The sequence below is a fragment of the Leptodactylus fuscus genome, chromosome 9 (genome assembly GCF_031893055.1).
Source record: "Leptodactylus fuscus isolate aLepFus1 chromosome 9, aLepFus1.hap2, whole genome shotgun sequence".
In the NCBI taxonomy this organism is placed as follows: Eukaryota; Metazoa; Chordata; class Amphibia; order Anura; family Leptodactylidae; genus Leptodactylus; species Leptodactylus fuscus.
Genome location: NC_134273.1, coordinates 47725318 through 47742904, shown reverse-complemented (window position 1 = coordinate 47742904; position 17587 = coordinate 47725318). Strand labels below are relative to the sequence as shown.

The following is a 17587-nucleotide window of genomic DNA, read 5'->3' as shown; positions in this document are numbered from 1 at the left end:
AGGCCTTAGCCTAAAAAGGGTTTCCCCATGAACATAACTCATCATGATAAAAGACTGACACCACTGAGATGCTTAGAGAAAATCTTTAAAACAAGGCAACATTTTTAATAATTCATAATTGAAATATTTAAATTTTATGCAAATATTTAAAGTTTAATAGTCTATAAATTTAAATATGGTTATGTTCATGGGAATACCCCTATAAGGATAGAATTTGTGTACATTTTGATGTTTTTTGAGTCAAATCAAGAAGTACATACTGTACAATAAAGGAAAAAAACGTTTGAATCACACAAGCAGTTTTCGTGACAGATTTTGGGGCAATTGTTTGAGCTAAACAAAAGTATGCATCTAAGGAACGGTATCAGAAACTACCACAAAAACAGCACCTGGGATGCCATCCTTTAAGGATATGTTTTATACACACAGTTTTTGGTGTACTTTTTAAAAGTAGGCCAGGGCCCCACGGGACGTAAACGCCGCGATTTGCCCGCAGCAGAGACTCTGCAGGAAAAATTGCGGCGCTGTACAGGACAGGCAAAGTGGATGGGATTCATGCGAATCCCATCCCCACTTTGCGGAAAAGATCGCAGCGCAGACATGCTGCGATTTGCAAAGCCGTTGTGGCTTTGAAAATCGCAGCATGTCAGTTATATCTACGGAAACACCGGCGGCTTTCCCGTATATATAATGTTAAGAGAAAGGAAAACTCTGTGAACTTTCTCTTAAAAGCGTTGCGGAAAGAACCGCAATGCATTCACGCCACAGTTCTTTCCGCAGCACTTTAGCGCTGCGATTACGGCCCATCGGGCCTTAGCCTTATAAAGCAATTTTTCAGAAATGACTAGAATAGGTAAACTAAATTATGAAACTTCCATTTGTCACATTCTGGTATATTAACCATATTTCTGTTTCCTGAAGATTGGACAGAATGTTAAAATCTATAGCACAGGCATTAGGAAATATCACTCTGCTGTTTTTGATGCACTTTTTGATTCTGCCAGAAGTGTATACAAATATAATACTAAGTTTGGCTTGAAAAACTGCATTAAAACTGTAACATCTAACACCCAATTTGTGCCTTATCGTTTGAACTGTATGTAACTCGACTATCCAGGTTTATCTCCGTTATGTATAATTTTAAAAACTTTGGAGAAAAAAAAAGTCATATCTAACATGATAATTTTTCATGTGAAAAAGCTATATAAAAAGTGTAAATAAAAAAAAACTATTATAAAAACTATAGTAAAAAAAATAAAAACCTGTGACCCAGCCTAAGGGAGTTGGGGCACAATTGCTGTTCAAGCTGTTGAAAGACATTAACGACAGTCATTTCAGAACATATGAGCTACAGTCACAAAAGATGTTGTCTGTGAAATTCTGCATAATAAGCAGCTGTTTAGTTGTCAAATATGAAGGAAATGTAGCTCAAGCTTGTGTTGAACAATTGTTATCAAGCTAATTTGTATAAATAGAAGGGTTTTTTTTGTATCAATTATCAATAAAAAAAAACAAAAACACAGAAGCTTAATATTGTCAGATCGATTAAAGAAAGGGGAACTTTATAAGTATGTGGGGAGAGGTGCATGACCGAGAAATTCATATTTGTATGTCCTTTGTGCCACTACTGCAAATGCTTATGAGGCAACATCTCCATGATTGGTGCCCAGAGCTCTCTGTACTGAATAATAGCTCCAGTGGTCTCCTGACTTGATGCTATAGCTGTCACTCAGAGCAGAGAGCGTAACGTATTCAGTGTACAGAGTACAGGGTACTGCACATGAAGGGTTATCCTCTTTAGCAATCAGGACAGTGAAGGATCAAACATGACATGGGTATTAAAATATGACCCTCAGGAAGGTTCTGCTCTATTGCTCTTTTTCACACACTTATATATTATCAACTTTATATAATAGTCAAGAAAATTTATGTTGTTCACGTAAGAAAACTAGCAAGAAAGTGGACCACGACCATGAACTGAACTACAGATGCTCCAATTAATTATTTCTAGACCCTAGTGAGCATTTTTTAAGAAAGTGGGCGGAGTAGGGTGAGGATCAAGGTGGGCCAGGGTGCCTCAAATAGTCAGATTTTCTATAAACTGGCCTCAGCTGAAACTACTCCAGTCCTTGTTTTCTGGTGTACAGGACCTTCCAAGTTACGCCACAATTATTCAATGGCCAGACTTAATAAAGATTTAAGTAGAAGCCGCTCCTGGTAAAACACGCGTTGAGGATGTAACTACTGCTCCCTCTGGTGGTGCACAGTGATCTCCTTTTTCTCCTCTGTGGTGGTCAATTCAGATTATAGAGATGTCGGTGGGCACATACCGATAAACTATTTACATGTGTCCCTATATTGTTTATCTATCTATATTTATTATTATGTATTTAGTGAGTTGCACATGTAGTTATATGGTGATTCCATACATTTTTAACCACCATTATTGAACTGATACTCTTTGAATATCATATGGAGATTGTGAGGGGATCCTCTGTGCACCTTTAGTGGGAGGGTTTGCGGTATTAGTCCGTCATTTTGGCGGACTTTCCTTTGTGTGTCTCTCCTTGTTTTGCATGTTTTTTTTTTATTTTTTTTGGATATTTAATAAACATATACTTTTTATCTTTTATTATACTTTTGGTTTCATGGTCTTTTTTTTTTCTTTTTCTTTTCTTTTTTTTTTTTTTTTTGGGGGGGGGGGGGTATATTAATAAAGATTTCAGTCTAACTAAATTCCCCCTAGTATATATAATCTGCAGTTCTTTGGAAAAACCTGAAATAAAGGGAGTAATGTATATTAAGTTTTGCCTAACAACACAAACTGTACTGCTACATGTGAACAAAACGTTCCCCAATATTACTCCTTCATACATTTCTTTGGATAGGTTTTTTTACATTTTAATTTAAAATGAGCCATATTTTGCATATAACATTCACTTTATCCTTTTCAATGTCCCCCCAAGCAGGATTCATAAATTGAGTTCCAGACTGCTTCTTCATTTTCTCACAACTGCAAAGTGCTTCCTATCTCTTCGCTGAAAACAGACCTCCCGATCTTCTTGATATGACCTACAGCATAGACGGATCGAATATATCTACAATATGGAAAATGTGACAGCTATTTTAAAAACATGTCAATTGTTTGTTTGCTATCTGGACATCCTGGGATGATGTCTGGTCAGAATAGATTTAATATAGAGATCTATCACCTTAAGTCATCACTGCATTGTAACTTTAGGCCAGTACTACCATTATATTATAAGGTATTTAACAGAACTTCCAACCTTCAGGAATGGAGGTACATGGGATAAAAAAGGGCACTTTGTGTGTATTATCTTAAATGCAAACAGGTAAAATGTAAGAACATAGGTATTTAGCTCACCTATTAGTATTGTGCTTCAGCCTTCAATATAAGGTGCAGGCGTGCTTAAACAGATCTGTGACCTGCAATGGCCAATCAGCCAATGTAATCATGTAAGGCTTGGCTTGGAGTTCTGGTAATATATTCTGCTCGTCCAGTCCAAGAAAAGTTAGGTGGATGGTGCTCATGCTACCCAAAGGTGAGATGTAGTTTAACACCATTTGGCTGAAATTTTGTACTCTATTATGATAACATCAGCAACACGTTTCAGTATAGAACTAATGTCTTCCCTTGGCCATAAACATTGCTAATCTTTGTTTAATGTCCCTCATCAGTTCCAAAAAGGGAACTAGTCAGCTATTGAAGGTTAGCAGTTTTTACAGCCTAAGGAAGCATCAGTTGAAATGTGTTGTTGCTGTTATAAAAAGGACAACATGCAAGTGGTGTAAGACTACACCATCAGGTAACTTATGGACAAACCACACAACTTTTCTTGGCTTGGACATGCTAAAGGCATTACCAGCCTTCTAAGCCAAGCTTAGCCAAGTAATAGTATTAAGGGTTTTTTTTGTTTTGTTTTTTTAACTACAACAAAACACCATGTAACAACTCACACAGTCTTTTTTAAATGATTGTTGAACCTTTACTTGAAGATACTGAAGGATCCCATTTTATGAAATGCTGGGAATGACTTCAACTGGAGACTGCAATGTCACTAGAGATGGGCGAACCTCTTAGGAGTTTTGATACTTGACATGCCCATGTGACCGCTCATGGCCCAATCACAGGATTCAGTGTTGACATTACCAGTAGAGTGCCAGATGCCGAGTCGAGGCCCAAGAGAGTTAAGTGAAGGTGAGTATGAAAGCTTCTCATTGTTCAAACTACTCTGGGCCTCCACCTGTAATACTCTAGGGTCTCAAGAGACCACAGAGTATAATGTGGCGTCCATTTTAGTTCGCACAAGACAAATATCCATTTGTTCAGTTTTTTAAAAACTCAACAATTTGGAATATTTGGATCAAGGTACGTTAAGGTATATTTGGCTTGGTACGTTGGTTCACCCATCCAACAATGTTTAAAGGGATTCTACCATTAAAACCTTTTTTTTTGTGTGGATAAGACGTCGGAATAGCCTTTAGAAAGGCTATTCGTCTCTTACCTTTAGACGTGGTCTCCGCTTTGCCGTTCCTTAGAAATACAGGTTTTTACCAGTATGCAAATGAGTTCTCTTGCAGCGATGGGTTCGGGTCCCAGTACTCAAACAGCGATGGGGGCGTCCCCACCGCTGCCAGAGAAGTGTCTTCAACCGCCGCCTCCTTCTTTGTCCGCAGCGTCATCTTCAATGTCTTCTTCTGGCGCAGGCTCGTAACTTCTAGGCCTCGGGCAGAGCAGACTGTGCAGGCGCACAGGTCAGGGGAAGATGGCCGCTTGCACAGTATTGTTAGCGGCCATTTTCCCGTAGCCCGTGCGCCTGCGCAGTCTGCTCTGCTCTGCTAGAAGTTACGAGCCTGCGCCGGAAGAAGACATTGAAGATGACGCTGCAGACGAAGAAGGAGGCGGCACTGGAGACACTTTTCTAACAGCAGTGGGGACGGCCTCATCGCTGTCTGAGTGCTGGGGCCCGCCCCCATCGCTGCGAGATAACTCATTTGCATACCGGTAAAAACCAGTATTTCTAGGAACGGCATAGCGGAGACCACGTCTACAGGTAAGAGATGAATAGCCTTTCTAAAGGCTATTCCGACGTCTTATCCAAAAAAAAAAAAGGTTTTAATGGTAGAATCCCTTTAACCAAATCTGAATTAGTAGACAATTTTCAATAAACATATACATATCTTCTTCAGCAGGAACACAGAAACAGGCAGGGAATTCATGGCTGTGTTTGTGACAAGTGTCAGTCCAGAGAAAGCTCCTGCATTGGCAACCTATCAAGACAACTTTTAACTGTCTACAAATTTAAATATGGTCATGTTTATGGAAAGCCCCTTTAAGTTTAAACAGTATTTTACTATGATGATTGTTATTGGTAGTACTTTTTGAAATATATTTTATTCACATAACCACTTCAGTACCGGGCCAATTTGTGGTCCAGGACCAGACACATTTTTGGTTTATTTCGTATGTGCGGTTTAGATGGCTGTAACATTTTTCTCATACGTCTCATTCAACTAATTTCTGCGTCTTTTTTCTGGGAGACATAGGGCTTTATTTTTATGTTGTTTTTTTATTTTCAAATATGTTTTAATTTTTTTATATCTGGGAAAAATTTTATTTTTTTAATAACACACAGCACCACTGAAAAACTTTATAAAATAGTTTTTCCTCTCCATTACGGTAATTTTTATTTTATATGGTGTCATCGGGGGTGGGGCTATAACCTTTAATAATGGCATTTTATTGGTGCATTATTTTACTTATTATTTTACTTATTTTTTAAATAATTTTATTTAAAAAATTTTTAAACTTTTTTATTAATTTTTTAATATTTTTTTTCAGATGGTGTCCCCATAAGGTCATAAGAGATCTTTGGGGACATCTGATCACTTTTTTCTTTGTTAGGGAGGCTGATTTCCCCTATAACTGGGGCTGGTACATTTAGCCTCAGTTGCAGGAGGAATACAGCCTCCTGCAAGCTGTATGCACAGTATACAGTGCTGATCTGGGTCCTGTAGGACCCAGCAGCTCTTGCAAGATATTGATCCCGGCGGATCACGTGATCACCGGGTTAGAGGGTGGCCGCATCATGGCGGCGCACTTAGCTATGTATATAGCGCTCATTGAGTGTATACACAGCGATCGAGAAGGCAGGGATGGGAATACACCTTCCCTGTCTTCTCTCTGAGAGCTCCGGCTGAAGTTACAGCCGGCTCCCAGCTTCAGCAATTGCACGATCTCGTGCAATAGCTGTTGTCTGACAGGACGTACCGGCACGTCCTGTCAGAACAAGTCAACCACTTCCCAGATGTATATAGTCTATGGGCGGTCTGGAAGTGGTTAAATAACAGCAACATATTGTGAAGTGTTACACAAAGATTCTCATCACCCATATTGGTTACCATCCCCACTAATTCTTATCATCTAAATTACAAATAAACGTATAGTATGTTTTTGAGGCATGGGAAGAAAATGGAGAACTTGGGGGAAAACAACACAAGCTTAAAAACTCAATGGAGATGTTGGTTGGCTGGGTTCAAACCCAGGACTCTCTTACTGCAAGACAATAGTGAGAGCCCCTGAGGACAATATCACTGCAATGCGAACCATTTAAAAAAAAGAGGACATCGCTCTCTTTACCATCTATAGCTGACCTTAGCCTATAGAGGCCATCTTTCTATCTGGGAGCTATATAAGTAGTGCTGTGAAACTGTTCCTCAGAATGGGTTATAGATTATTGTATTAATAGGCTGAAATGTATAGCATAGTAATATATGACTTTCTTTTTTCTCTATTTCTTCAGTGTATATTTTTCCCTGTTGAATACTCATTGTCAAACTACTTATCGGCGGGAGTCTTGGATATCGGAACCCAATGGATCGCACATTGATGAATTATCCTAAGGAAAACCCCTGTAATTGAGTACATAGTATGAGCTGCAATGGACATTCAGAAATAGCTGTTCCCCACTTAACAAGTGACTGTAATTATGTTTGCGAACCAATAATGTGACTTATGGTCCAGTTAAAGAATAATGTTACTGAACTAAAGTATTGGTTCAATTTCATTCAAGATTCTGTCAGTCCTTAGCCTCAATCTACAAACCACTGCTAAGTAGCAACTAATAAACCAGTGAAAACATTTTTAATGGCAAAATCCTGTTGAGACTAAAACAAAACATTACCTGGATCACATGATATTACAATGGTATCAAAGAATGTTTCAGTGATATCACAATATATTAATAACAAAGAGAAATCGAGTACTCTACCTTGTCAGCCATAATCATTGATGATCCACCATGAATGCCTAGGATGGGAGTGAGGGTCTGAGCAGAAATAAAGTCCAAAATTTGAGCAATAGCTTCCTGGTCAGTGTCATCACCAAATACAACGCCTTGAACCTTCTTGTCAGACATGAGGTCACAGATTCGTGTGATGATACTCTTAGGATCAGATTCATTCATAGTAACCAAAGCCACCCTTGGTGTCACTGACAAATTGTGGAAGTCATCTTTTTCGTGAACATCTTTTATGGCTACCTCGTCTGAGGTGCCTACCAAGATTACTGCAATGTCCATACTGGGATGTTTCTGGGCAAAGCAACCCACATAGAAAAGAATCAAGAGGCTGATTTTTAAGAAGTAGCAGGCTTCTGTAGGCCTCATCTTCAACTTTTACTCTCCCTGGAAGAAACAGAAAAAAAGTCATTGGTAATTTACAGTTCACCAGAAATGATATTTACTCTACATACATATCTGTGTGATTGTTAATAACATATATTTTGCCTCAAATCACAATGTACAGAGTAGTAAAGGAAACAAATATTAAATATATCTTATATGCAACATTAATGGCTCATTGCTACATTGTACAGTGCTCTTACAGCTTAACCTTATCTCATTAAAGTATCTCTCTAAGTAAACTTATTGTGGTCCCCCATCCCCTTGGAATCATGAGGTTATAGAAACCGATATATTCACATGGACAATTCTTTTATACATAGGCCTTACAATAGGCAGCGTACATGTTTAATAAAAGTTTTTACTATTTCTTCTATATGATGCACATGCATTATAATCAAAATCAGTAAAATCTGAGAATTATAGTGGTGGATGCTTACTTCTGGTACGTGTGGACAACATATTGTAGATTTCAAGCATCACAAACAGTGAATTTTTGTTACCAAGAGGATCAAAGAACAACTAACTGAAGAGAGATCACATTTGGAAATTTTTAGTGCATAGAATTATAAGAACTAGAACTGAACTCCAATGACCAAATACTACTAGAATCTGAAAATGGGATTGTCATCATCAGTCAGGGATGCCATTATGCCATGTGAATGGGACATTATGCTGTGTGAAGGCCAGTAAAGGGAGGCGCTATGCTGTGGGGGGCCCCAAGTCAAAGTTTGCTATGGGGCCCAGTCGTTGCTAGTTATAACCCTGCTTCTAGATCCTGAATTCTGTGCTGATTTCATAATCATGATGTAGCAGTCTGTTTAAGGGTATGTTCAGATGGTGGTTAATGAAGAGAATGCTGAGGTAGACACCTGCCTCAGATTCCTTTATGTTTTTTGGTGCTCCATTGTTTAGACAGCAGGGTTTCCATGCCATAGACTCTGTGACTAAATCAGTTGCAGACTCCATGTCGAGATCGAACACTTAAGTCAAGTTAAAGATTACTTATTTGTATATATAAATCTCCTGCGTGGATTCAGATTCGTTACATTCCATTTTGGCTACTTATTATTACTCCTAGAGAAAGAATTAGAGCTTAATACACAATGCTCTATAAGGGATCTGGCATGTTAAATACTTATAAGTAAATGTATTAAATACAGTCCTATGAAAAAGTTTGGGCACCCCTATTAATCTTAATCATTTTTTGTTCTAAATATTTTGGTGTTTGCAACAGCCATTTCAGTTTGATATATCTAATAACTGATGGACACAGTAATATTTCAGGATTGAAATGAGGTTTATTGTACTAACAGAAAATGTGCAATATGCATTAAACCAAAATTTGACTGGTGCAAAAGTATGGGCACCCTTATCATTTTATTGATTTGAATTCCCCTAACTACTTTTTACTGACTTACTGAAGCACAAAATTGGTTTTGTAACCTCAGTGAGCTTTGAACTTCATAGCCAGATGTATCCAATCATAAGAAAAGGTATTTAAGGTGGCCAATTGCAAGTTGATCTCCTATTTGAATCTCCTCTGAAGAGTGGCATCATGGGCTACTCAAAACAACTCTCAAATGATCTGAAAACAAAGATTGTTCAACATAGTTGTTCAGGGGAAGGATACAAAAAGTTGTCTCAGAGATTTAACCTGTCAGTTTCCACTGTGAGGAACATAGTAAGGAAATGGAAGACCACAGGGACAGTTCTTGTTAAGCCCAGAAGTGGCAGGCCAAGAAAAATATCAGAAAGGCAGAGAAGAAGAATGGTGAGAACAGTCAAGGACAATCCACAGACCACCTCCAAAGAGCTGCAGCATCATCTTGCTGCAGATGGTGTCACTGTGCATCGGTCAACTATACAGCGCACTTTGCACAAATAGAAGCTGTATGGGAGAGTGATGAGAAAGAAGCCGTTTCTGCACGTACGCCACAAATAGAGTTGCCTGAGGTATGAAAAAGCACATTTGGACAAGGCAGCTTCATTTTGGAAACAAAAATTGAGTTGTTTGGTTATAAAAAAAGGCGTTATGCATGGCGTCCAAAAAGAAACAGCATTCCAAGAAAAACACATGCTACCCACTGTAAAATTTGGTGGAGGTTCCATCATGCTTTGGGGCTGTGTGGCCAATGCCGGCATCGGGAATCTTGTTAAAGTTGAGAGTCGCATGGATTCTACTCAGTATCAGCAGATTCTTGAGAATAATGTTAAAGAATCAGTGACGAAGTTGAAGTTACGCCGGGGATGGAGATTTCAGCAAGACAATGATCCAAAACACCACTCCAAATCCTCAGGCATTCATGCAGAGGAACAATTACAATGTTCTGGAATGGCCATCCCAGTCCCCAGACCTGAATATCATTGAACATCTGTGGGATGATTTGAAGCGGGCTGTCCATGCTCGGCGACCATCTAACTTAACTGAACTTGAATTGTTTGTCCAAAATACCTTCATCACTTCAGGAACTGATTAAAAGCTACAGGAAGCGACTAGAGGCTGTTATCTTTGCAAAAGGAGGATCTACTAAATATTAATGTCACTTTTCTGTTGAGGTGCCCATACTTTTGCACCGGTCAAATTTTGGTTTAATGCATATTGCACATTTTCTGTTAGTACAATAAACCTCATTTCAATCCTGAAATATTACTGTGTCCATCAGTTATTAGATATATCAAACTGAAATGGCTGTTATAAACACCAAAATATTTAGAACTAAAAATGATTAAGATTAATAGGGGTGCCCAAACTTTTTCATAGGACTGTAAGTGGTAAGGTTTTAGCTTTTAATACATGTATACTGTTTGCATAAAAACGAAGACAAAGGAGGTCATCCGTATCCAAGGAACATTTGGTATCATTGCAGAAGACCGTTCTGCAGTCAAGCATATACCACTGTTTACTGAACAATTAGGAGACCCAACTGGTCTATGTTTTGATCACCGGACATGATCATAATCCACTGATACTGAATTCACAACATGCATCTGTTAAGAGTTTAGAAATACACAACACACAGCATAGGAACAGACACAGAAAATGCATTTCGCAACCACAAAAGAAATACTACAACATAAGAGACAAAATTTTCCAGAGGCAAATCTTCAAAACCTTGGACTATCCATCTGGCAACTACACGCGGATTGTGTTTGCAGATGAAAATCTCAGTTCTTCTTATTTTGCATTCTGTTTAACTTAAAGTTTATTGAAGTATGATAATCCATTGCTATAGCCAGTGATGTAGTAAAAATGTCAGATATCTACTGCCTCCTGATCAAAATTAGACTTTTAACTGAAAGTATGGATGATAAAATATGGAACAACCTCTTTAGATTAAACACTTGACTTCGGTGTGTTGTCATTATATTTGCTTGGCGGTTACATAGACTTTTTAAAAAAATTTGAGAATTTCCATATTTTACAATATTAAACAATATTTAGTCTAAAAACATGTAATAGGGCGGATATCCCCCATTCTGGTCTCTATGCACTTTTTCTGCATAAAGACCAAAAGCATGTGTTCTCCAATATTTGATGTATGGTTCAGGGTTATTTGCTGTTATGTATACCTTGCGATGTGATGTTTGTTATATGTATTACATTTTGCACTTTACAGGATGGATTTTATAGACTAATTTTGTGAGGGATACCTTATATCATCATGGTAATATCAATGCCTTTTATTATTTTACATTTAAAGAGGTTGTGTTATCAATACAAATGGCAGTCAGTGAGCAGAATATACAATTTAGAGTAATCTTATGTTACTTTAAGTACAGTTATTTAAAAAAAAAAAAAGTTTCCTCGCAGAAATATTGCAATTATCTGCTTTTAACAGTACCCTATGGTGCTCAAAATGTATGAAAATGTGTAAATCATTCTAGTGAGGCCCAGTAGATTATAGTACAGCTTCGGCTGTATCCTCACTGAAAGTAGTAGAGATAATAGGTTAGGCATATGCCTTCCTTCTGTCTCTCAAAGTGAAAGCCCAACGTTTGCTGTAGCGCTTATTGTTCAATCAAATTTTATTGAAAATGTTCATATATATATATATATATATATATATATATATATATATATATATAAACATTGGGTAACAAAAAGTAACATTTGAGTCAGCCAAAACTTTGGCTAATTTCAAACAAACATGGTGAACTCAAACTGAAACAGACAGTTATAAGAGACTAGGAAAGCAAAATATCAATAATCCAGAAAAAACTCTGGCATTAAGATGAGCTCAGCTTGTAACATTCTGGGCAATAAACTAATATACGTCTTTTAAGTGATACAAAAAGGGGATAGAAAGAGAAAGAAGCAGGCAGGGGGAAAGAGAAGAAGGGAAGATCAGGGAGGGATAAGAAGCCAGAGTCAGCAGCCATACTGCAACAATTATAACAGCAGAAGACAGATGTCTAGGCTCCACACAGAGATCATAAAACAATCAGGTAGGTTCATCACCACAAAAATAAATCCTGCTTCTTTCACTGAGGACACAGCAGAAGCTGTACTGTATTCTATTTGGCATGCATGAATAACAGAGTCTTACTAGAATTATATGCACAGATCTATACATTCTAAAAACCAGGGGCCCTATTAAAAGCAAAAATTTCAATATTTCTGTTAGGACACTTTTTTAATAACAATACTTTACAAAGTTACTCTGAAATGGATATTTAGATTACTTATTGCTATTTGTACTGATGGCACAACCACCTTAGTAAAGATGTACTTTTTATACTTGTATTGTTCACATACTATAGAAAGTACAGTACAGTCATCTTGATCATTGTAAGGGGGTACTGAGAAAAAATTCTACTACTTTAAGTCTGTTAAGGAGCCTTACAAAAATACCAGTATGATTTTTAATAAAGACTATTAAGATCCCAGATCTTAGGTTGAGACAATTCCAAAAAGGCCCCATGGATACAACCATAGTTGTTTTCTGCATATTGTCCACAATTACAGAACCATTATTCATTCATTTCTATGGCCTCGTACACACACCTATATAGTATAACAGAACAGTGTCTGGGACGTAGAAATCATCTACAAAATATGAAGCACGCTTATACCTGTCCATATATGTGACATAGACTAATCCATACAAGTATATAGAATCATACAAGTTTTTTGTCATATGTGCAATTACAGATGACATATGGATCCAAGTACGATTTTTGTGGAATACGGATCTATTTTTGCAAACCACTACAGTTGTCTGCATGCAGTCTAGATTCTGTGACCTTTTAAGCCCCCCAGAGTGCTCTGCTTACACTGTACCTACCCACTCCGGTGAAAGACTCCTTTAAATGTGCACTAACTTAGTTAATAACTTAATAAAAATGTAATAGACCATGTGATTTTGGACTAATGAACTTTATTTTAAAATGTTGCTGTTCACTCCATGTTACCAGAAAGGTTCTGCCTTTAGAAACCAACAAGCTCAAGACAGTGAGTAGAGGGGAAAAAGCTGGTCTCTTATTTTAGGTTTCCACATGGCTTTATTTGCTTCTGCACTGTACAGAAGAGTCCGGAGCTTCTCACAAGTGAGAGTAATTACTGCCTACTGGCTGCTTGTGTTACTGCGGATGGGATGTCAGTCAGACAGCAAGCAGCTTTCCTGATTGTGTTCAGATCTCTCTTTTTATGTACAAGGATCTATATAGCTGCATCATAACTTGGATTTTGAGTCCTGTGTCTCTGCATCACCTATATTATACTCACTTGAGCTTTTCACAGCTATTTGTTTGCTAATTTACTTCTTGCAGAATTGCATGTCAAGAAAAAAGTAGTAGTAAATATGTTTGGGGGAACATACAGCTCTTTATTGTACATACGTCCTGCCTCAGAGAGAAATATAAAATGTGCTACAGCCATAATGGATCTAGTAACAGCAGAAAAATTATTTAGGAAGGCTTTATAGAGCCAGAGAACAGATTGCCTAGGAATACAGTAACATAGTAAGCTTCACAAAAGACGTATGTCCATCAAATTCAACCAATGAATGGGAAAGGAAAAGGAAAAACCCTGAAGTTCAACTTTTGAACTGTTTAAAAGCAAAAATAAATGTAAGTGCTCAAAACTATTACATAATGTGACAAAGGATACAGAAAAATTGCATAAAACTCTAGGGCCACAATTAGACAGCTTTCTATACAGATATATTTGTATGAACTGTAAAACAGCATTCAGAGATAAAATATGCCATTTTCCAGATCAATCACTGCAAGGCATATAAATAAAGGTAAGATAAAACACATGAGCTAATAGAGGGGACTCCCTCATTCAGCACCTCCATCATAGTTACATAGTAGATGAGGTTGGATGAAGACACCAGTCCATCAAGTCCAACCTGTAACTCTACAATCCTCTGCAGTGTTGATCCAGGGGAAGGCAAAAAACCCCATGAGGCTTATGCCAATTGCCCCATTTCAGGGGAAAAAAATTCCTTCCTGACTCCAATCTGGCAGTCAGTATAAAATCCCTGGATCAACGTGTCTTTAAAAAAACTAGAATCAATAACCCGTAATATTGTTCTCTTCAAGAAAGGCATCCAGGCCCTCTTTGAACTTGTTTAATGAATCCACCATCACCACCTGGGGCAGAGATTTCCATAGCCTCGCTCTTCTTACTGTGAAGAATCCCCTTCTATGTTATGTTATAGAAGAGTAAAACAGCACGACCAGTTTTGGACCAATTCAGGCCAATTTTGGCCCGACATGTCCTGCACTCTTTGCACTTGAGAAAGGGCCTGAATTGGCCCGAAATGCACCGTGCTGTTTTACTCTTCTATAATAAAGCTATTTTACATTGGACAATCTGGTCTTCACGTCATTCCTCTACCAGTGAGTGCAGATTTCCATCCCAATACGAACCTTTGTCTCCACACGTTAGATCCTCCTGTAATATTCTACTATCCTCCACATTTTTGATTACCTTACAAAGTTTAGTATCATCTGCAAATATGGACACCCTGCTTTGTAAACCCTCTACCAGGTCATTAATAAAGATATTAAACAAGAGAGGACCTAATACTGACCCCTGCGGCACCCCACTGGTGACTGTGACCCAGTCTGAATATTTACCATTAACAAGTACCCTCTGTTTCCTATCAGTGAGCCAGTTGCAAACCCAAATGCATATGTTTTCTCCCAGTCCCAACATTCTTATTTTGCATACCAACCTTTTTATCTGATACAGTATCAAAAGCCTTTGAAAAGTCCAGATACACAACATTCACTGCATTACCCATGTCAATTCCTCATATTCCCATACTGATTGGGTGTTATAAGATTATTTTCATTGAGATATTCCACAATAGCATCTCTTAGAAAGCCCTCAAATATCTTACCCACCATAGAAGTCAAATTTACTAGTCTATAGTTTCCAGGTTCACTTTTAAGATAAGATAAGATAATCCTTTTTACACCCCTGTTACAACACTGTTTTGGATAACTTTAATACTAAAAGGAGTAAATTTTAAATAATTTGGAGATAAAATGTCTTTTTTTTTTTTTGCAGTTTCTATGCAGTCTTGTATGTTTCTATTGCTACAGACTGCACACAAAACCATACCTCCCAACTTTCAAAGGACAGAAAGAGGGACAAAATTTATCAGCGTCAAATTTAGCTCTACCCACTTCTAAATTCACTCCATTCACATCTATTTCTATTTGTGCTCCCCACACAGTATAATGGTCCTACAGTTACTGTAATATTATTTTCCCCAAAATTATAATGTTCTCCTCAAATTTACCCCACAGTATAAAGTCCCTCTCCTGGTGCACCAACAGTCTAAAGGGGCATTTTTAACTAATGACATCCTTGCATAGCCTTTAGAAAGGCTATTCCACACCTAACTTTAGTATGTAGATTGTCTCAGTGGTTTCTGAATAAGTCAGTTTTTATTCATATGCTAATTAGACTGGTGCACGATACATTGTGCACTCCTCTCCTATTGACTCCTATGGGTGGCTGCTACTGATGACTCAGCTTCCTGTTTGCAGACACACATAGGAGATAATAGAAGATACGAGTGCTGCTGGGAACTTCCTGTGCTGGCTGGAAGCTCATTAGCATATAAATAAAAACTGACTTATTCATAAACCACTGCGGCAATCTACATACTAAAGGTAGGTGTGGAATAGCATTTCTAAAGCCTATTCAAGGATGTGATTAGCTAAAAATGACTTTTCCCAGTGATAGAGCCCCTGTCATATCCCCTCCAACTGCCTCAGTTTAATGTCCACCTCCGGTTTAATGTCCCTCTTTATATGCCTACACAGTTTAATGTCCCTCTTCATCTGCTAAGGTTTAACATAAAAAACCCACTGATACTTACCTCTGCTCAATCCCCTGCTGCACAGTCTCCAGTCTATTGTCCTGGGGTGTTCAGGGAGCTGCAGGTGTGATGTGAGTGACGTCATCACATTGCGCCTACATTTCCCGGAGCTGGAGCACATAAGGGGCAGAGTGGTGAGGCAGGAACTATCCACTCATGCCTCACCACTGTATTCAACTCATCTGTGTCCTCTCCGGATGAGGATCAATTGAATCTGGGACAACTATCCCACCATCTGGGACTGCAGGACAGGACCCAGAATCTGGGAAACTGGGACAGTTGGGAGGTATGCCGAACCTAATTAGTCTGATCCTTCATTCAAACTGTCTTCCGTCTATCTTATGCTTTTTGCTAACATACATTACAGTCAGAGGGCCAGAAAAAACCAGTGGATAGATGAAAAGGAAGTGTGATGAAAGTGTTTATAGCAGTCTGAAACCATGGATACACACAAGATTGAATAGGAGCTGCGGACACAAAACAGTAGGCGATTTTTAAATCAAAAACAGTGGCATACCCTTCATAATGGCCACGTACCAACAGAAAGAGGTGTATTGTTTCATTGCACCAACATTCTTGGTCCTACGCAAACCTCCATGTACAGTTTAACTGTTTCTATTTCCATCTTGAAACTCGAACGGATATTATGCCACGGTATAATAAGTCAAACCAGATACTGTCAATGTAGTACAATTAATTATTACAGCCTCTATAATGACTGATAAAGGTAAAAGGAAGTGCTATTACCAGAAAGTGAACGGAGATGCTTGATGGCGTGGCTTTTAGAGTAATTATAATTATATAAGCACAACTTCCATTATTACAGTACACCGTGTGAGTGAAAATGCTACATATGTGTTCATTAACCTTGACATTTTTTATTGCAATCCACTTTATTCCCTCCTACTCTCTACACAGGAAACTGCAGGAGAATGGTTTATTTTCTGTCTCTACTTCTTTTCTTTCTCCCACTCCATACAGGGAAATGCAGAAAGAATAGAAGTCTGTATGTTCTTATACATTATTGCCTCCCACTTTCCAACAAAGGGCACTGCAGGGAATAGGACTGAGTGCTTCACTTCTTGGGTGCCTGCAATGTTTGTCATTGTACATAATCAGTCTTATTGACTGAGAAAAATTACATTTCCAGTAAGTAAGCTTCTAGCATATTAAAAAAACCTTCATGCTTTCAATATAATAAACATTTAGTGTTTTGCAAGCTACGAAATATGTTAATTAAAAGATAAGAGATCCCATTCTGCAATTGATTACACCCCCCCCCCCCTCAAAAAAAAAGAAAAAACTTTATACTCATTTTATCTCCATTGTACAATTCCTTGTTTTGCCTAGAAAGGAATGGCGGGCCAGATACTTCCCCTGCTCAACCTTTAAGGTTTTGTAGTTGTTCTTGTGCGCCTTATTTTAGAATATTTCTTTTCACAGAGGAAAGCCAAGAACTGTCACCATATTCTGCGCTATAGGCTTAGTCCACACTTAAGTTCAAATACCATTATGAGGATATGTGTCCTGCCATCACCG

General features: G+C 38.1%; 1 protein-coding gene across 2 annotated transcripts in view; it reads right to left on the bottom strand.

The window, feature by feature from the left end:
* GRIN2B (glutamate ionotropic receptor NMDA type subunit 2B) overlaps nucleotides 1-17587 on the bottom strand; it is a 450932-nt gene that overhangs the window by 316699 nt on the left and 116646 nt on the right. For both annotated transcript variants that reach the window (XM_075286322.1, XM_075286323.1), the window contains exon 3: nucleotides 7293-7706. In XM_075286322.1, coding sequence (XP_075142423.1) covers nucleotides 7293-7688 — 396 coding nt within the window. In that variant the 5' untranslated portion in view covers nucleotides 7689-7706. The remainder of the gene's footprint in view (nucleotides 1-7292; nucleotides 7707-17587) is intronic.